This window comes from Diplotaxodon limnothrissa, linkage group LG7 (genome assembly GCF_057381915.1).
Source record: "Diplotaxodon limnothrissa isolate DT_005_m linkage group LG7, D_limnothrissa_male_GT1.1, whole genome shotgun sequence".
NCBI lineage: Eukaryota > Metazoa > Chordata > Actinopteri > Cichliformes > Cichlidae > Diplotaxodon > Diplotaxodon limnothrissa.
The window spans coordinates 8638098-8659579 of record NC_140602.1 but is presented as its reverse complement, the minus strand read 5'-3'; the positions used below and the strand labels follow the sequence as shown (position 1 = coordinate 8659579).

The window sequence follows — 21482 nt, the reverse complement described above, 5'->3', positions numbered from 1 at the left end:
GTTTTCTCTCCTTATTAGCTGTTTTTTTCTAATTATAATACAGTATTCCCGATTGAGTTTCACACAAACTGTTGGACTGCATAAGAAGTCTAATGTGGTTTATGCAAGGAACTAATTTTCATGTATTTCTAAAAACAAAACGGGATGTGGTTGCTATAATAACTGTGTAAGTGGTGCTTTGGTGATATCAAAGATGAAACCTCCTGTGGCAGCACATTTCTCACAGCTGATAGGATCGCAGATCTCAGTCTGAAATTTCCAGCGGATATTGATATTGACACTCAGGTCAGCTGATTAAATCGATGATATATATATATTTATATATTTATATTTGGTGGTTTTTGTTTTTGTGTCTTTAAAGAAGTTTTCTTTATTCAAAGTTTCTTGTTGGGAATCAGATATAACACAGAGGATCTACGCCCTAATAAATACAAACTGGACAGGGGTCAGAGGTCAAAGGTTACGGGACTGAAGTGCAATGACCCCAGCACAGCAGGGACATTCAGTCCTTAGAAATGTAACCCATTCTGCAGTGTGGCCTTTCTGCTACTCGCCCAGCCCCCCACTGTGTCGGTGCATGGACAGCGAGAAGGAAAATCCAATTCAGGAAACATTTCTACTTCTGCAGCAGCACACGGATTAGAAATGTGACATATGGATAAAGAGGAATGAGGGAATTTCAAAAACAACACAATAGCAGTTACAAGATTAATGTATTTGGGCAGGAGATGATTTAATTTAAATGAATACGATGTAAAACAGTTTAGAAAGAGGCTAACTCGAGACTTTACTCCAGCGCTGATGCTGTGATCGTTCAGTAGGTACCACAATGCATTGACACCCCCCACCCCCCTTCCCTCCAGAAAAAAAGAGATTAAAAAAAAAAAAAAAAAAGACATTTGACAAGAATGTCTCACGGTTTTAAATTTATGTGTCAACATATTTCACACATACACACCAGTTTTAACTGTGATAGTCTAACAGTCACCACGGATGGTTTCCAGTGCTTTTATTTACAGAAAAGTGACTAGACTTCATGTTACTGTACACTTTGATATTTTTCCCTTTTTATAAATACCCATAGGGTAATAGGTCCTCAGTAGCTTTGAGTGCATTATATAGAACACACAACCCTAGGTTAATGCGTCTTTACTAGCGATACAAAACAGAGAACAAAGTACCAATTGTAACATCGAAAATAAAGGATACACCATGTTACAAAGTTACAGAAAATACATACTATATATATATATTTATATATATGTGTGTGTTTGTGTGTGTGTGTGTGTGTGTATAGATATATAGTCACAGAAAAACAGCAAAAAGGCTTGCGACAGAATACACTTTTTTTTCTTTCTAAGTCACATTGTTCATCATTTTTTTTAAAAAAGTATCCAAGATGAAGAAACCTTAACACACCCATCAAGGTCTTTCTTGAGTTTGTATCGGTCACCTGTGATGTTAAGTATCCCAGGAGAACGTTAAGGCAGTGCAGTCCATCATCATCATCGAGCTGCAGTGCAAGCATCTGCTGCAGAGGGCTCACGACAGGATACTGCTGAGCAACAAGAGGAGACTGAGATTGTACAGCTTAGAGCACGCAGAGCCGTCAGTCGCTGGACATCACTGACGGAGGGGCGGGCGGGTTGGTGGGACCGTGTGTGCGCCCGACCTCGTGGATGAGGGAAACTCTGGCAGAGGTGTACATTCCTTAAATCGAAGGCACAGCTTGGCAGCAGCATTGCACTCTCATAATGATTTTGCTGCAATCTTATTTTGTTTTTCTTCTGTCGACTGCTGAAGAAACTTTAATAAACCTCCCCACAAGTTGCAGCCAATCATTGGATGTGATTGATGTAATGCGTGTTTTAAAATTGTCAGAACATCCACGCCGTGATTCGTTTTACCTTACGCTGGCGCATTTTACTCTCCGTTCCCTTTTTTTTTTTCATGCGCTTGATTGGAAAGTGTTCACAGCTCTCAGATTTAAGGCTATTTGGCCCAGCCGGTGGTGGCCTCCCCGTTGATGTAGGCAAAGCCGGGGAAATGTTGCGAGTGTTCGTACTCTGAGTTCCTGCGTGGGCCCAGAGGTGAGTACATATCCCCAGAGGTGGCATAGCGGGACGAATGCATAGGCGGGCTGGTGTAACAGCTGTTACCTGGTGACACATCTGGCCACCGGGGGGCAACAGGCGTGGGGTGCAACCGAGGAGTGCTGCCCATCAGGCACGGCTCCATTCGGGACATCTGGCTGTTGAGCTGGTACTGTGGAGAGGAAAAGGAGGGGGATAAGTTAAGTAGAAGATGGAGCAGTACTTCTATGGTGCTGTTCGGCTTTGACTGCTATTCAAAGTGCTTTTTTCTAGTTAGTCACTCTTCGCTGGAACCATCAGGGGCAACTCAGGGTTTGGTATCTTGTCCAAGGCCCGAAGAAGACCACCAATCTTCTAACTGGTAAACTATATCAGTCAACCCCAAGTGATGGCGAGCATTAGAGGAGCTGTTGCGTGGATTTTATCTTTTTCCATCCTTTATGTTAGGATACCTGATCTAACTCTCTTCCTGACAGCAAGTCATTTAAATGCTGCCCTCTTTGCGCTGCCAGAGTGATACGAACCTTAAAATTCCCTTTTCCACAGGTCTCGTGGTCCTGAAAGGTGACCACGACCCGGCCGATATCTCATTTGATGCTGTATTAAGCATAAAATATTGGGTTTGAACTGACCCTGCTGCTGGTAATTTCCTGTCATGGGAAATTGCTTCACAAGTTGTGGCACAGTGGTCAAAATAGAAAATTAAGCCACTTAAGAAAATGAGGGTTTCACCCAAAAAAGTGCTTTTTCTCTCTCCCTCCTTGTGTGTGCGTGCATGTGTGTGATCTGTTGCCTGTGGTGACTGACCTCAAACAGACCAAATCTGCCTGTTGACAAAAATATTTTGGACAGATGGGGATCCGGCAAAGTTTTCAGACCGTTTCAGCTCCATGTCCAACCTCTCGCAGTGACAAAGTGCAGGCATTGTGCCCTATTTAAGCTCAGACGGGGCTAAAAAAAAAAAAAATGTGGAAGTAGACCCTTTCCCCTTTTTTTAACTAAATATAAACACGACAGTCGAAGCCATTATGAGGGATCACGGCATGGAAAAAGACAGTCAGTGCAGAACAGGCGGCTCAGCTGCCTCTTGTTCACAAGCAGAAAAGAGACCATTGAATAACAATATTTTAATAAACGCCCCCTTGCCCTGCTCCGTGGCCACTGGCTCAGACAGATGAAGAGACTATTGAGAGCTGGAAAGAGAAGTAACAGAGCAAGGCCCCCTCTTGGCCCCGGCCGAGCCACCTTTCACTGTCTGCTTCCGCTGTGTGGAGAGGGTGATTCAGGGACTTTTAGAAACACTGCGAGCGCTGAGGCCCAGCTGATCTCCTCCCTCTATAAAGGCAGCAGAGGCTGGAGGACCCTTGACAGGAAATTGCCACCAAAAGAGTAAAACTCACTCGGTAACATCAGCGGCTCAATCTCATTCTAATATCCTTTCTTTTCTTTTTCTTTTTCTTTTTTTTAAATAGCATCATATTTAAATCTATTTATTCCCCTAAAAGGACAACTCAGTCAGTTCATCCTCACATTTAGTTTATCAGATGCTACATATTTTTTAACACGTAGTATCAGCCTCATATAATGCATAAAGTTTAAGTAGCAGTTAGGCATCACACAAGGTATTAAACCCCAGTATTTTCATACTGATACTTATGACTTACTTAGCTACTTACTTGAGTTACTTTATACAGTTTAAATCATAGTTTTACCTCCACGCTGTGAAAGTCTAAAAGTGTCCTATCACTGCATAGATGCAATCCAGGATTTCAGATCATCCAAACAGTCAGAGGGTTTTTTTTAATCTTTGGAATCTAACAAATGTCTTCCCAAGTGTTTCATTTATTTTCTTTCATTATTAAAACCTAATACTTTTATTATTTAGCATTAACAGGTCCTTAGATTAATATAAAACCTGAATTCATCTGATCTGCTACCACACCCCATTCCTGAGCATCAGAGCCTGACCTGTGCAGATGTACGGTGGTAGGCGGAGTAGTGCAGCGGGGCTGGGATCGTCGGCTCGTGGGCCAAACTCGGGTACTGGCTCTGGATGGAGTGAGGATGCTGGTTGGCGTAACTGCCATAGTTGTAGCTACCAGTGTACCTAAAATGGAGTTAAACAGTCGAAATTTAGTAAATATAATGAATCCAAAAAATAAATTGAGAATGTATTTTAATACTGCAATGATCAATAGTTTTGTAATCACCCATGCTCCTCCCTGTAGACTGGCATCCTGTGGGCAGAAGATGGAGGGGGTACGGGAGCGCTGCTCCTCATACAGGACAGCTGCTGCCCGGCCTCTGGAGCGGCTCCGCCTGCTGTTGTCACTGTGTATGTAAGGGACCAGGTATATGACTGAACAGCGCCTGGTAGACACATATATAGACACAGAGACAGACGCTTTGGCGCAGAGGAACTACGTTAAACTCTGCTTATTCTGGGCTTTTTGTACGCGAGTCCTGTCTCACCTGTCGTGGCAGGTACTCCGGTGTACTCCGGGGACACGGCTGCTGTGGGGGAGCTGGCCGAGGAGACGCCCACAGAGTGGACTGACCGAGCGGGAGAGTAGGATCCCGGAGACGGCGAGGCAGGGGCGGTTTCTGTCAGCGTAAATTCCTCCTCTCTCTCTGCTGAAGGTGTCGGGAGGAAACAGGCGGTTAGACAGTTTAATGCAAAGAGGGATGCTATGTTAAAGAGCCAGAACAAATCTTCAGTTAGACAACAAAGTCTTTTTGTGTGGCAGAAAACAGGCTCATTCTAAAAGATTCATCAATACAAGGTCACTGCAAACAAGTGTATACATTTTATTCTATAATATATAAGATTAAAAAAACATTTAAAATTGAGAGAAATGAACAGGAACACCTTACAACAGTGAATTCCTGGACAGGTAAGAATAAACTACCTCTGCTGGTGTTTCGGAGGCTTTTCTGGACAGTCACCACAACATTTAGGGTGCAAATCTCCCTGGGTACGCGCAAACGTATGTCTAAGGTTTCCAGGCAAAGCTATGTCAAAATTTCAAGTTCAACTTCTAGAGTCAAACTTGAGAATAAGTCAAAATTTTTGAGATAACAGATGGAAATTTTTACTTATGGATGATAACAATTTCTTTTTTTCCAGTTGTGAAAACAAGCTTCCTTATATTACTTGATAATAATGTTGAGTGTTGACTAACAAGTGTTAAATTAATTTATTCTCATTTGTTTAAAAAAAAGTATAATACATAATAAATGACCCAAAAGTGGCTCTCACATAAAACAAATCAATTATGCTGGAAGTTAAGAATAATAAATAAATAAAACAGTTCTTTTTTCATTTAACAGATATTCAACAGATTTTTTAAATTCAAGTTAATTGTATTTATGTAGAACATTTAAAAGAACCAGAGTGTTTTCCAGGCAAAAAAATGACACTAATGACCAAAATATGAGAAATAAATCAAATAGTGTAAAATTAAACACCTGTAACTTAAACCTGATATTAGAAACAACAATAAAAAAATCATGAAAACGTTGGTTGGAGAGGATTTATGTGGGATGGCAGACTACTGCAGAGCCTGGGGACAAGAACAGCAAAGGCCCGACCTGGAGGGCTTTAAAACCAAATGAAAACCATTTAAAATCAACTCTGTGTTTCGGAGGTAGAAACTGAGCTAAAACAGGAGCGACGGGCTGTCTTTTATGTGCACCAACTGTGTTTTGAAGCATCTGCAATCGAGGAAAAGTGAAATTGGACGATCCTTTACAGAGGAAGTTGCAGAGGTGCATCACTGAGAGGTGATGTAGGTGTGGCATAAACTAAAAACACCACTGATCTGATTGTTAAAAGTCAGAGATCTGTATATAAAAATGTGCCTTTGTTTGGGTATTTGTAGGGATTGGAATCGGAGGAAAGTAAGCCAACTTCAGCTTTTCTATCATTTAGCTGAAGGAAGATTTTTGCCATCAAGGGTTATGGATCATCCAATCAGTCAGAGTTAAGTTCAGGGTTTTGGAAATGTCCACTGATGTAGTCACCTTACCAAACAGCTGTGCTGCTGGTTACCACCTGCACCTACAGCTGGAGCGCTCACCTGTGCTGCCCTCGCCTTTCATGGCCCTCATGAGGTCGTTGGCTCTCTCCTGGCAGTGCAGGGACTCCAGCAGGTAAAGCACATAGTCGTCAAACATGAGATGGATCAGGTGGAAGGAGCCTGCAGACGTATACAAGAAAGCACAATCAGACAGTAGAAGCATTTATCTGGAGTTAGAGTGGCACAGTTCCAGTGAGTCGCTGAAACCAAACAAACATCTGTCCAGCATGTAACTGATTACAACCATTGAGATGATGACATCACATCCTGCAGGCATGACAGGAGGGCCGCTGTTATTAAAAAGGAGCGCGCGCGCTTGTTTCCGTGTACCGAGTCAGTGCCAGAAATATGTCAGCTGACCCCGGGGGTCGCACGAAAGATGAGCATGTGAGGGAGTGTCACAATTGTGTCATTGTGCCGGCCGCTTCTGCCGCCGCCGTGTGCATAATAAACACTTGTGGCCATTGAGGGGAGCCGGGTGTAACACTGACCGGTCATAAAATGGGAAAAGACAGGCAAACGCATCGGGGAGAGGGGAGGGGCGACCTTTGTTAATTAGCTGTTTGTGCACAGAGACCTGCTTTATCAAAACACTGCAACCAGCTGTGTCTTTGATATTCACAGACAGGGACAGAGGAGGGGAGAGAAAAGCCATTTTCTTTTCTTTAATTTTTACTGCTTGTCGCTTACCACAAACAGTAAGCTGTTAAAGCAGCAGCCATTTCACTCGTGCCTACTCTCTCCTCGTCTCAAAGTCGAAGCTAAGCAAGCAGAGGAATCATTAAATGAGCATTTAGCCCCAATTAAGAGACATTTCATCTCTTTATATCAGTTTGATTTGGCTCATATTAGCTTTTAAATGTGAAAATCATGAGCAAGTGAGGGAAACTCTAAACTTATACTTAAAAAACCCTCAAATTTCACTAAAGATATTATTAGCGGAGCTATTTTCAGCAGTTTACATGGATGACACAGTAAATAAAACGACTGTCAACGCTGTGTGTTTTCTGTTGCATGAAAAGCAGGAGGAGCTCACCGAAGCTGGGCGCGCTGTGCAGGGTCATATCCCGGATGACTCTGGTACCAAAACACGACCACATAAGCAGGAACTGCTGGGCCACCTTCTTCAGGCTCCCGGGCCTCTTCCCCGCCACCTAGAGAGAACATTTCCATGAGAAAAGAGGGGGGAAGGGTGGGGACGCCGGGGTAGAATTAACCTCCGGGTCCGTATTGGGGCTTAACCCTCAGGAACGAAAAACATGTCAACAAGTCAACTATTTAATTTGCCCCCGGGGACACGCCTTCCCATTGAACTATTGTCTGAGCAGTCCAAGACGTTGCCGGGGAGACGGAAATTTTACAAGGCAATATCTGGCACATAATGGACGCAAATGGGAAGCTTGAAGACATCATTAACTGGGAGGATCGCAACCTAAGTGACTCGGTTTAAGAGAGAGTTGCAGGGAAGAGAGGGAAGAGGGCTTTCAGCCACAGGTGTCTCAGTGAGGGGAGGATTATAAAAAAATATGCACTTTTCACCTGTGCAGCTTACACTGAAGTGTCTAAACAACCACACAAAAACAGGGGATAATGCCTGTTAGCTGTCTGACCTTGACGACGCAGCGATCCACCATCGAGTCCAGCCACTCGATGTAAGCCTCGATCGGCGACTGCTCCTCCAGCAGACGATCAAACTCCTGATACACTGTGAGAGAAGGGAGCGTTACATAGAACACAAACAGCACCTTCACCTTCACACAGCAGCTTCTACGTATGTGTGACCTCTGACCCCTTCCGGGCCAATGCAGAGGCGCGAGGGTGCAGGGAATTGGAAATGCTCCGCAGGGTGTTTGAGAGCAGATTGAACTTGTTTAACCTTTTGCTCTCCGTCATTAACGCTCTGACTCTGCCGGCCGTGGGAATGACCGTCCCTCGGCGAGTCGTTCACGTCATAGTAAAGTGCCCGTCCGGGTGAGTCAGGGCGACTTACAGTGGATAATAAGCTGCCTGTGCTCCTCCTGCGAGTCCTCCATGGTGTAAAGTGTCTGCTTGGTGATGCTGTTCAAGTCCACGTTCCTCCAGTCCTCTAGCATTTGAAAGGTGATGTCGGCACTGTTTATCACAGTCCGCGATGCCTTGGGACAGATAAGTCAACAATATGACAAATCTAAGCATACCCACATCCCTTATCAGCTTTGTTCTTTCATATGGATTTTATTAAAAACATTCAGACCACGATAGGCACCTGACATAGATGGTTTAGTGATGTTTGCCGCTTTAGGATCTGCGAAAATCTCCTCGATACTGAAATACAAAAGGAGAAGAAAATACAATAAATCCCTGAGAAGTTACCCTATAAAATCCACACGTGCTTAAGAAGCAAACAATCACTTTGGCATATTTTATGCTTACGTTCAAATTTGATATTCCTCAGGTTTTCTGGAAGGTCATGAAGTGCTATTTTAAGCCACTCATCGAGCTGTTTGGCAAATTTTCGAATGACCTGAGTTAAACTGTGCAGATGAGGAGAAAATGAAGCACATTTAGTACCTGAGACAAAACACGTGATTTTATTTAATAAGGGTCACAACTAAAGAACTAATTAACTGTTAGAGCCATAAAAACGAAACATAAAGAGCAGACCATGAGTTCAAAACCATTTCGGAGCTCAGGATTGAGCACTGATCCTCAGTAAGACTGTTCAATTTGTTTTTTCACAAAAGACTCAAATTTAATTTTTTCAGCACGTCTTTCTTGTTTTGTCTTCCAGATGAGACTTTACTTGAAACTTTGAAGCTTTAGAAAACGAGCCACCCCGCCTTTACACATCACGGTAAATAAATTAATTGTGTTTCCAAACAGCTGATAACTTTAAAACTGAAGATGTGCCTGCAAATCATCGGAGATGGAATGACGTGACCCTACAAGACACACACTGTAAAAGTGTAGCTGCATAAGCTGTGCACAAGATATTAAAACCACAAAAAGAGAGGTTAAATCAGGATATTACTGTGAACTCTGAGGTGCAGTAGAGGGACACTCTCACCTATCAGGCAGTGCTTGCAGGACGGTGGGCATCAGCACCCCTGAGATGGCCTTGTAGAGGATGGAGTCACAGACACCGACGATGTTCACCACCGTGGGGGAGCCGAGGACAGGAAGCATGTGGGGCGGCATGCCCTGCCAGAAGTGCAGCAGGAAGCTCTGGACCTGTGGCCGTTGCACACGACGTGATATTACAAACATACAAGCGGCAAACACCGAATGTGCTCAAACAGACTTTAAAGTGGTCATTTTAAACAGAAAAGGACTCGCCTCATCAAAGTTGGCCCGAATAACGGTGTCCAGTATCCTCTGACAGTGTGTTCTGTACATCATGATGAAGGTTGACACCTGTGGGCAACAGCAGGGTATTAATCTAATTGCATAACAAACTTAATAGCTTTTTTTTCTCTTTGGGAAAAAAAAATGCTGCAAAAACAAGAAGATAAATCTTGAACAAAGCATGGGAGCCAATAAATAGATGTTACAGGCCTAGGCTTGAGCGGAGTAATATAAAACGAGCTTTAGAGATCAGCAAAACACAAACCATTTAAAATCATGGCCCCCCTTTAAAAGCCGGACAGCTAGTGCCTGTCCTTTTGTCCACAGCTAGATCTTATTATCTCCTCCAAAAGATTAAGAGTTAGAGAGGAGCCAGCATATAAATCCTCAAGGTCCTTCTCTAAACGCAAACCCACTGAAGCTCCCGGGGCAGATAAAAGAGCCAGAGGGGGCGCAGAGCTGGTGAGATGGCAAGCAACGGCGAAGGGAGGAGGGGGCTGAGGGGGGCGCTGGAAGGATGGACTTTTAAAACTCCTGTTTACCCTTTCTTCTGGCAGGCTGGCAGGCAAATTTAGGTCTTTGACATTTGGAAACTCTGGCAGGAGCGTCCCCAGTTTGGAGCGCGGTGAATACGCCACTGTCTGCTTCGTGGCCTCTTTCTTCCCCGTCTCGTTCACCCACGCCGCTCCCTTTTTGGAGTACATCACATCATAATACTGGGAGGTCTCCTTCACCGCTATTCCATAGTAGTGATACCTGAGGAGCAGAGACGACGGACAGATCAATGGCAAGGACGTTTGAGGATCACTTGGCTGATATATAATAAAATAAAATATTGTTTGAAAATTCTAATGTCTTTTTTAAAATAAATGTTATTTACAAAATAATAATAATAATAATAATACTCAAAGTGTGATTTAATTTTTTTTATTGATTAATTTTAATTTTGCTTTTTGAATACATGTCTTTTGTTTTTTTATTTTTTAGGTGAATATTTCCAAAAGTACGTTATCAGAAAAGCAATAAGTTCTTTCATATTGCTTTTCAAAGACAATTTACAAATAAATATATCCACTAATTTAAAAAAGCATGTGAACAAATCATTACAGGTTGTTGTGCAGGAAGAACATGACAAAAAAATATTTTTTAAAAAGGAAAACTACAGGAACATAAGATAAATGGTAAATGGCCTGTATTTATATAGCGCTTTACTAGTCCCTAAGGACCCCAAAGCGCTTTACATATCCAGTCATCCACCCATTCACACACTGGTGATGGCAAGCTACATTGTAGCCGCAGCCACCCTGGGGCGCACTGATGTCAGCAAAGCACAAAATGCAGTCTAAACATGTGGTTTTTAACCCTTGTGTGGTGTTCGTATTTTTGTTACTCAGCCAGTGTTCGTGGGTCTGGTGGACCCGCTAGAGTTTTGGCTTTCCAAATTAACACTATCAAACAATTTTATGTTAAATTACTCAACAGATGTTTACTTCATCCCAATTACAAGACATGAACAGCAAACATGGTTAATTTTTTCCCTTTACCTTTGTTAGATCACATTTATGAATTAATGTGCTTCTCGTTTTTCTTTTATATAAAATGTTATAAATAAATCAGTTATAATCAAGTGGAGTGAGTGGAAAGACACAACACATTTACACGTGAAAAAAATAATTAATTGTTTAATTTTTCTTTTGAAAAAAACTGAACACGGGTCTCACAGACCCGAACACCATACAAGGGTTAAATGTTTTTAAGCTGAGGAACTGACTCAGCTTCTCTAACATAAAAACCCTGAAACATCTTACTTTGACTGCCCTCTTGTTCCCAGTCGTCTGGTAGTCAGTGCTGGAAACTGCTGCCTTATGATCTGTTTATTGTGAGAGAAATACTGTTAGCAAGTATAGATTCAAAATATTTATGTGTTTTTGTCTGCGTTGGATAAAACCAAAAGAAAAAGAAAAGATGGTGTAAAGAGGCGACATAAGGAAGCACCTTATGTCGCAGGTGTGTGCATTTTACTTGTTATTATTGTACAATATGGCTTTACAGCACGCAGAAGTCAACAGAATACGCTGCACTTCATTTTTAGCTCTTGGTGAGAGAGTGTTTAATAAAGTTGGTCTTGCAGTCATATCCACAGGGAGCGCCGTGCAGAAGAAAAGCTTCCAGAGTCTATGTATTTATGACATCCATGGGTATTACTCCCCCTCCCTTACCCCCATATCTACAGCCTCCCTGCATCTTTCCACCCACCCATCCTGACTCCTTCTCTCCCTCTTTACCTTTTCCACTCCCTCCTTTCCACCTTTCCTCTCTCTTTCTCTTTCTCTCTTTTTTTTGTCCAAAGAGATTGGCTCCTCGGTCCAGCTCCTGGTGCAGAAACTTTAGCAAACAGTGTAGCTCTCCATTGTGTGGGATGAAAAAAGAGGCCAAGCTGTGAAGTTTCTGTCAGGCCCCGCTTGATAAATGAGCAGACAGGGAGGCAGTCCGGGCCCTCTCTCGTTTTTTTGTCCTGAATCAATGAAGCCTTCCTAAAGGACACCCCACACTGCTCCAGCCACTGATCTAACATTCCGCAACATCTCACCCTTCCAAATTTCCTTTAATTACACATTAATCCAGGCCCCTTCTCTTTTTCAATATCTTCCGACAGGAGCTGTGGAGGGGCGGGGGTAGGCCCGGGTTGGGGGTTGGGGCTGGAGTCCAGGGTACAGGGGATGGCTGGGGGTAGGAAGGCTGAGGAACTTCTTGGGGTTGTGGGAACAGACCAAAGCACATCTCCTTTGGCTCTAGATTATGTGTTCAGCGAGAGCTTTGCTTCACACTGAGTTTTGATCTGATATAACTTCAACACAGCCGCACAAAAACCGACCCAGGCGTGCAACGGCCCCAGCGTAACGCTCGCGGCTGACTGAGCAGAAGACCGCTTCGATTTGTGGTGCATCTGCAACATCAGCTATAAGTTTTAACTTCGTACCTGAATATTAAAAACACTAAAAACTAAAAGAAAGTAGTAATAATTGTGAAAAGGCATTTCACAAATTAAACACTCCTCCCAAGCTACAATAGATGTGACTGTTGACTCTCCACACTGTCTGATCTTCATCACTACTCAAGTTTGCATTTCACCTTTCCAAAGCTGGCTGCGTTCACAGGCTGCGTGTCGTGCTTTTCGCTGAAGTCTAGGTAATGCATATAGAGGGCACTTCGGGGGATGCACACACCTTCGGCTATCTCGTAGTTTTCTTCTAGCCTGTGAATAACAAAGGGGGAAATGTCAGGTGGACATTTGGAAGCTCGTGTATGGTTTTATGACGAACAGGGCGTTTAAAAATTACCGTGATCTGATATTAAACTGCACGATGTTAGAGTTTATGTTATTAAGAGGACAGATTAAAGCAGATATGCCATTAGGGTACCGCCTCAAATTCAGTTCAAAGATGAGAAGAAAGAAGTAGGACACAATATAAATTAAAGAGCTACATCATGGTAATCATTATCTTACTTCCAGTGTAACAACACTGTAGCAGTGTTTATTATAAAGCAAACTGTCTGTTGCATCCCAGCAGAGCTAACTGTTTCACGGAACAGCCATGCATTGGGTTGTCATGCAAGACATGACAACGCATCAACAAAGACAACAGCTACTCCCTCGGGAGTTGCAACATCCATTTTTCCTGCAACCTCGTCTCACTAACAGCTGCAGTGGACAAATTCACATTAAAGCAGAACAGCTGTTTATCAGTGTTCCCAATACTGGACGTCATATTTCATCAATCTTTGATCGTCGACAATGAGCACGTCATAATTTCTAAATGATTCACATTGAAATATTTGCCCTTATTTACACAAGCAGCATTTGTGCTCTTAACTGTTTGCCAACACAGGAGACATGAACACTTCTGACGTAATTAGCATTTCAGAGATGGTTTCAAGTATTCTGCCCCCAGTGGCTCAACAAAGCAATGACTTCAATACTTCAGCGTTGCTTTTCCGAACTCAAATATCTGAATGAGTCACTCATTTTTAAGAAATGCACATCACAACTCATGTGCATTTTTACATTTCATCCCTCATATTATTTGTGTAAATCTAACAACTTAAGAAAAGGTAATACGATAAATACAAAACGACCTAAAACTAAGCCTTGAGGTACACCAGCATCACAATTAGTAGTTTTTATTGTTTTCTGTTTGTAGTTCACCTTTTTTTAGTTCACTTTTATATTGCAGTGGAATTTTTCACAGCCCCTGTATTATTCTCTTTAATCTAGAAAAGATTTTTAAATTAACCAATAAGATTAGCACTTAATTGCTAATCTTCTATGTGTTTACAGAGGACGCAGGAATTAAGCAAAAAGAGCGGTATGAATGTGGTATGAATGTCGGTAACAATGTCAGCCTGATTTTTTTTTCACGTTTGTAAAAACTTTCCCTAAGAAATCCTGTTTTTGGTGCAGCCGTCAAACAAATCGCTTAAATGTGATGTCTGTAACTCATTAACAACAATCAGAAGAAGAAAGCACTATTTCCACTTTGTATAAAAAAAACACCATTAAGACGCAACAGACTGATTAAGTACAAGTAAATTTGACCTTTCAAACGGTTGAACTACACGTTAAATCCTGAAACTGCTGCAATTACTTTTATTATTATTTACAGAACAAAAGTTTCATTATTAGCCTGAAACATTAATGTTTCCCATGGTTTTCCAAGCTTCTGAGACCTCATTTATTACTCCAAATAATTACCTCTTAAATGCACTTTAATGCTGGGTAATATGCCATACCGTACTGTATGTGTCTGGGTACTGCATGTAGACCTCTGCATTGGCTGATTGTCTGTTTCAGTGAAGCTGAGTAAGAACTAAGATAAATGTTCATTTACTTAGAAACTGTTTTTTGAATTGGATCCATTTTTACTGCTTTTCGGTAAAACAGCTACATTTAAGTCTTCTGACAATCAAACTGTGATCAGTCACGTGACCCAATATATTATTTTAGGTTAAAAAATTGTTCTTTAATTACAAATATACAAGCATAACTAATGCTGGACAGATTATTTACTCTTGATTCAACACCCTACCTACTTAGCTGCATAAGAACTATTTGCTGATAATTTCCTAATAGAGCATACAGTATATATTATAACATTTTTAGACTGATTTTCTTCTGTTTAAATCAACAATTTACTTATGACACAAAATAAAAAGAGACTCACTTTGAAAAGTAAAAAAAAAAAGTTCATTATTATTACAGGATATTTGATGTATAAAATTATTCTCTTTTAATTCTCTAATTTTAAACAGACTTGTCACAATTGGAGTTGGTATTCCATGTATATATACATGATATGAATGAATTGTGGTGCATGTTGAGGCTGCAGGTGCAATTATTTGTTGCTGCCTAGCAGATATAAAGTAAATTTCCCTAAAATGTGCAGAGAAACTTATCATCTGTGTGTACGGGTGACATTTAAGACAATTTAAATTAACTAAATCAATCAAATTTACTGAAAATAATAACAGAATCTGCAGGATGAAGACAACACAGGATTAAAACAATGAAAAAAAGTGCTCTGATGTGCACATTATTTAATTTTTAAAAAGAATAAAACAGACTCTTTTGTGAGTGGTTGATTTAAAGGACTGGTTACATCAGTTTTACATTAATTTGAGAATATATTTAATATTTTAAATAGGCTGTTGTGTTTTGACATGTTGCAGCTTTTCTCTTTAAATGATAAAAGAATTTTTTTTTTAATAACTTACCATTCCAGCGTAGCCGGTGTCGAATGTGGTTTCGAGGCTCTGTTATTTTCTTTTTCTTCATCTGGAATAAACAGCACACGTAGGGCTTAATTAAGTAATTACAGCAAAATGACAGAAGTGTGGCACAAACATACACTTATCATTTCTTCTCTGGCTAAATGACATTTTCTGAGGTTTAAAAGCTACGTGCAGACAGAGGATTCAGTGCAAGTACAGTCGGTCCTGCTTACGTTCATCATTGGACATGTTCCCCAGAGACGTGTGGCTGGAGTATCGCTTACTCTCACTCTCATTAAGGCATCTTTCAATCCAGCTCTCTATAAAAAAGACCAAAGATCAGCTCTTAGAAATGACTTTAAAAAATTAAAAAATGACAAATAAGTTTTAAAAAAATGTTTAGTTTACATTTTCATTCAGTTTTGTTCTTTGTTTTTTAAATTAACTTTTAATTTAACTAAAGAAAACCCACATATTTAAAAATCCCTTTTTGTGAAGTGACTAATGTCATCCTGCAGTGGAACAGAGCCAAAGCTGTATTTGCATAAACACTGCAAATCACTGGCTATACAGGACACTTTAAATGTCGCTAATGTGACAGGGTGAGCTGACAACAATCGATTGTATGGGCAGCAGCGCAGCCCTGGCTCTATTTGACATGTTTTCACCAGGACGGCAGGAATCCAGCATTGTTCTCAGGAGACTACGAGCATACACACTTGCTTAAAAGAGCCTGTGCACATTACTGAAGCAGTCTGGGGGAATAGAAGCCATTGTCCTGTTTTAATTTCTACTTAGAAATAGCTCAACTGGTGTGCTTTCTGTGAGCGAGCAGCAGCAAAACACCAAGGCTTTCATATAGAAACAGCCGAGTAGAGTGGAAAAAAATCGAATTCTTTAACTATTTTTATGAGAGGCATTCACAAAATTCTTTTACTTTAATTCGGTGTAAAAATTGCTTGGATTTTAAGCTACAGCTTTTTCTCTACCAGGAAGTTTAGAGCTAAACTGCATGTCGTAAACAGAGAATCTGAATTATAAGCATAAAAACGAAGATGTGATCAGGAAAAAGTCACCGACATATTTATGCAAAACTAAACCAAACTTTTAGGCTCTGCAACAAATGGAAATCCTTCCACATTAAAGTTATTGAACCTTTTTTCATTTGCAAGTGACAACATTCACAGCACCAGCTGCTGGTGCTGTCTGAGCACGGCATCGAGGAAGATAATAAAAACTTTTAAAAGTTAAGATTCGATGAAGAGTGGATACTTCAATCTTCAGCACGTCCTGTCTAGAGAAAAAAAAAAAAAGGAGTGACTGCTCTTAAAATCCTGTCTAGAAAAAAAAACAACTAAAAACTCCAGAGGAGAAAGATTTTTTGGTACGTAAATATTTATAGCTTACTCTTTAACAGTGTTATAACACTGTAGCACTGACAGATGGTAAATAGCATCACACAGAAATTACATCATTTCCAGGTCCTCATCGTGTCTCATCAGTTCCCGTCTGCACTGGCTTCTTTCTCTAGCTTAAAAAAAACCCTGGAAATGAAAAAGAGAATCTTCTGAAGTGGAGCTAATTCTCCACAGAGGCTCGGATCTCAAGCTTCATTTGCCACAAGAACAGATAAGTTGGGGATCTAAATAATTGGATTAAATTTGATCAACAAGTGAAAATGGATGTTCACTCATTTATGAGCACACATTTGGGACTAAACTGCATCATCCTGAAAACTATGCTAAATGACAATTAAGGACTCACATAAAAAAAACAAACCAAATTGCCTGAAAGTGTGTATAATTAGATTTGTCATTAACGTTGCAGAGAGGACTCAGTTTTACCATAAGAAACTCAGTTTCTTACCATAAGAAAATTAATTTGGTGATAAATTCTTAGTAAAAACCTGTTTCAAAGCTGAAAAAATGTCTTGCTTTAGCAGTTTTGTACCTAGTAAATAACCTTTTTAAAAAGCAGGTGCACTGTGATGTACACTTGTGTTTTTAAATGCTGCTCTCATAATTACAAGTTCTCTAGTTTGACTTTAAAAAATAACAGCAAGAAACCAATTGTGGAGACTGAAGGTCCATTTCCTGCTTTTCTCTAATCAAGTGTCTCCTGCATCTTCCCGTAAGCGAGTGTGACCGAAAACACTCCCTCGTAAGTAATTTCAGAAATTTAAAAAGCTAATGAGCATCCGGACAGTTCACCCGAATGCCTGCAGAGAAAGTTCCAGACTTGCATAAGCGCAGCAGAAAACTCATACAATGTGAATAGAAGCTGGGTTTCCTCAACATATCCAAGGCAGGCAGAGTTTAACAGGACTGACCTGTGGAATCCATGTCAGGCTCCTCCAGCAGCCCGCAATGCATCCTCTTCCCATCAACGACACTGACTCCTCCAAGAAAATGGCTTAGCGCACGTTTCTCCCTCCTCAGTGGCTCTCCCCTCGTCTAGCTCTGTGTTTCCGTGACCGCTGCCCGTCACAGGAGATGTTGAGGATCTGAGGTTCGCCCAAGAGAGGGGTGGTGTTGGCGGAGGAGAGGAGGGGAGGTGGGAATGAGGGTGGAAAGGAAGGGGGTGAGGGTGTGGGGCGGGGGGGTAGAGACTCCAGAAATCCAGCGGGGGGAAAGCCAGACCCGTCAAAATGTTTGCTGATGTTTCATGGGAAAGGGGCTGATTTTATAGGAGCCCTGATGGGGACATGTCATTGATAGGCTTGGAAGGCTGATGAATGGCCCCAAGTCAGATGGGGATGTGGCAAGGCTCACTGGAAGTCTTTTGTGGGGCTGTTTTGAATAAGAAAAGCTCCCTCCCAACGAAAAAAAAAAGAGAAAAAAAAAAAAAAAGAGGCTTAGATCTACGCAGTCCTAACACTGTGGCCTCCCCGTCTTCCATTATGGCATTTAATACGTTTTTATACACCCCCGAGCTCCGAATAAACATACATCTCTACACAACCACCACTCTTGCCTTTCCTTCTGGTTTTAGCTCCCACTTCACATCCCTCACACACTTGTTGCCTGCATTTGTGCTGCTCCTCACTCCTCATTCAAACCACCCAAAGCACTATTGTGGTAACTTTTCCAGAGCTGCGGCGCAACACACATCCATACATGATGAAACTGCACCAGTGTGAATGTTTTGGTGGAGTTCTCACCTCTTTTTTTTTTTGCAACCTTATTTTTGGTATGCCTCTGAGAAGAGGGAACGGTCACAAAGGGGGGGAAGTAAAAGTGCAAAACCCGAGGCTGGGAGGGCTCTGATGGAGTGCCTGAGAGCTGGAGAAGGGAAAGCTGTGATTAGAATATGAATGGAACCGCAGGAGAGGGGGAGAGGAGAGGGGAAAGAAGAGGGGAGAGGAGAAAGGCGGATTATGGCTGAATTACTCACCACACCATGGAGCGCAAAGAAGGACTTTCACTCGCAGTGCGCAGGCGTGGACACCACTGCTGACACTCAGCGACGCACAGGACAGGGTGACGGACACAGGGCCACGCTTAGTTAGGACAGGGGTGAGCATCAAATCGGGCTCAAACAGGAAGGAAAGAGCTGCTGGATTGGGTGAAAGGTCAGGGAAATCTAATTTTTGACTCAACTCTCAAAGCTCTAGATGCTGGCCCACAAAGTCAGGACTTCAGAGGAGGACCTAATTAATTTCAGCCTAATTTCAATGGCTCTCACTCATTTTTTCCCAGCCTAGTGACTGTTATCTGCTTATTAGTGCCTCGTAAAATAGGACAGGTGCAGCCACTAAAAAAGAGCCCTTTTCCACCAATCCCATTCTCACACACTCTGCCCGCACAAACGGATGTGCTCTGCTTTGTTTAGTGAAAAGGCCCCAATAGAGTTGTGTGTGCACGTGGGAGTAGGGGGTATGTGGTTACGCCACATACGACAAGTTGGTGGCATTAGGGCTTCACTTTAAAGAGGAAATCATATGACTTAAAGCTGCTCTCTCCCTGGTAACGTCAACAAAGCTGCTGCATCGAGCATCCAGCTGTCCACTCGTATTGAATTCAAACAGGAGACATCCTGCTCTCTCTACCGAGAGACTTCAGTCACTCGTGTTTTTGATTGTGATCAAACAAAATTAATCTTCCAAAAATCAGTTAAAAATGTAAAAAAATTAACTGTACACTGCTGATTATATATAATAATAAAAAGATACTTATTGTTCCATGAGATGAATTCTAGAACATTTGAATGCTTTCTGTGCGTGTATCAGCTGCATAAAGATGCACTGATATCAGAGCACAAACTATTTGCTCTTTCTACGAAAAGGCTTTAAATCATCAGGATTTCTGCATTGATAACTATAAAACTGTGCTCTGATTCTCATTTATACGTTTAACTAACACAAGCATCAGCTGATGCTTTGTGAGTAATCACTATTCACACCTGTAAATTCTAAAAGGTTAATACATGTCTTAAAATTGTACTTTAACTCCTTCCCAAATAAAAAAAAAGACTTGACAACACACCTCAGTATAAATGCACAAAGTGTTAAATGCACACTATTTTGTTTTCATTACTTCTTGGGTTAAATTCATAACGAAAACATTATTTACAGTGATGCAGTGCATTCACTTTTATTTCAGGCATCTCTCTGTTTTATTACAGATTCTTTATGATTTGACAGGATGGTGGTCACCACTTGCAGAAAACAGCCCTTTCTTTATCTTTAAAGCAACACTAGGTAAGGGTGTTTGTGTATAGTATAACATGTTACTGACGTTGTATTTTTTGTTGTTGCATTTTTAATGTGTTTTGAGTTTGCATGGCCGCCACCTGGGCAGGTAATTCTCAGACTCGGTACGATTCCCACAGAGCAACTTTATAATAACATTATTATTATTACTTTGAATTTTCTAAGGAGTTTTTAAATTGTGTTTTTCATTTTAATCCAGTTTAGTTTGATTTCGTTTCCTGAGCGGGTTTGCTCATTTCAGTTCAGATTTTATTGTTTACAACTAAAAATAAGCAGTTATTAAAAATTATTTTCAGGGTAGTTTTTGTCCTAAGTATCGTATTTATGACATATACCAGAGGTAAGATTTACGGAAAAAAAGTCTCACAGTGTTGTAGACATCTGAAGCCTCAATAAATACATCCATCAAAGCCTCATCAGACAAGCTGTGAGAATAAATCTCACAAAACTAACATATACAAAATTGTCATCTAAATTTGTTGTTTTGGGTTTTTTTTTCAGTTAATCTCCTAATTTCACAACATTGTTTCATTAAAGTTTTGAAAAACAAATAACTAAGTTTTTTATTTTAGGTAACTAAAATGTTTTCACATCGAGTTTTAGTTGATTCCTAGTTAATTAATTTTAAAGTTAAGGCAGGTTAAAGCATAACACAACAGAATTTGTTAATTCAGGTAATAAAAAACAATGACATCCCATGGCCCCCTTACACACACACATCATGTGTTCACGGTGCAGGTGTAAAGTTGCAGTCACAGTAATTCAGCATTAGAGAAGTAATGCTTTTTTACGTGTTGGGTCAAATACTTTTCAAACGGCTCAGCAAATATCAGAAAACACAGAAACTGTTTCTGAACTAAACTGGTGTCAAGAAATGTAGAGAAAGACTCGAGAAAGAAGTTAGCACAAAGGGGACGACTGCTGATATTTTATACACTAGAAAACTAAATCTCAAATGTACTGTCCTATTATTTCGTATATTTATCTGATAGTGGATCTATACATGATGTGCTTTTGAATGATATCTTTGAGAAAGACCTTGAAAAACAAATGCGTGTGCTAATTTCATGTTATTCAAAGGTTGCATGAAAACGCTGGGGCAGGTTACACTGGTTAATTTGCAGTAAGTGACAAAGTTTACAGCCATACAGGACACTGTTCGTGGGTAACAAAGATCAGTTTATATTTAAGGTGACGATACTGATTAGATTCACTCACTTAATTCTACCATTTAGCTTTATAGCGTCCTTGGGTTGGATATCTGGCATGTAGCTGCACGCACCTGCTTTTATCTTTTTGAATTTAAGTGATTAAATCAGCAGTGAAGAGTGAATCTACTGAAAAGAAGTTATTATGGGACCTCTTTGACTCTAGGGTATGTTTTCTTCACACTGCACTGCTACAGCCGATCTCAAAGTTTCCAGCTTCAAAATCCTACTTAACATTTATTAGACAGGAGAAAAGCAGACAGAAAAAAAAAAAGTGGGGAAATATGACCCAGGTCAG

The 21482-nt window shown here is 40.9% G+C and overlaps 1 protein-coding gene across 1 annotated transcript; it reads right to left on the bottom strand.

The window, feature by feature from the left end:
- Positions 1-1965: 1965 nt before the first annotated feature.
- Positions 1966-17753, bottom strand: rfx4 (regulatory factor X, 4). Its single transcript, XM_085357317.1, has 18 exons — positions 17595-17753; positions 15499-15585; positions 15269-15329; positions 12629-12752; positions 11305-11366; positions 10039-10252; positions 9488-9565; positions 9219-9382; positions 8585-8685; positions 8418-8476; positions 8163-8307; positions 7783-7877; positions 7209-7326; positions 6173-6292; positions 4566-4727; positions 4304-4463; positions 4062-4200; positions 1966-2265 (listed from the first exon to the last, which is right to left on the bottom strand). The coding sequence occupies exons 1-18, from the start codon at positions 17635-17637 to the stop codon at positions 1993-1995; spliced, it is 2205 nt and encodes a 734-aa protein (XP_085213443.1). The 5' UTR covers positions 17638-17753; the 3' UTR covers positions 1966-1992.
- Positions 17754-21482: the final 3729 nt, after the last annotated feature.

What these genes read in the sequence shown, in the direction of transcription:
- rfx4 (XM_085357317.1), bottom strand. Translation starts at nt 17,637, where the DNA reads ATGCATTGCGGGCTGCTGGAGGAGCCTGACATGGATTCCACAG. An exon ending in CAGGCAGCTTATTATCCACT is followed by an intron (nt 7,878 to 8,162) that starts GTAAGTCGCCCT and finishes CTTCTCTCACAG; the next exon opens with TGTATCAGGAGTTTGATCGT. An exon ending in TGGATCGCTGCGTCGTCAAG is followed by an intron (nt 7,327 to 7,782) that starts GTCAGACAGCTA and finishes TGTTCTCTCTAG; the next exon opens with GTGGCGGGGAAGAGGCCCGG.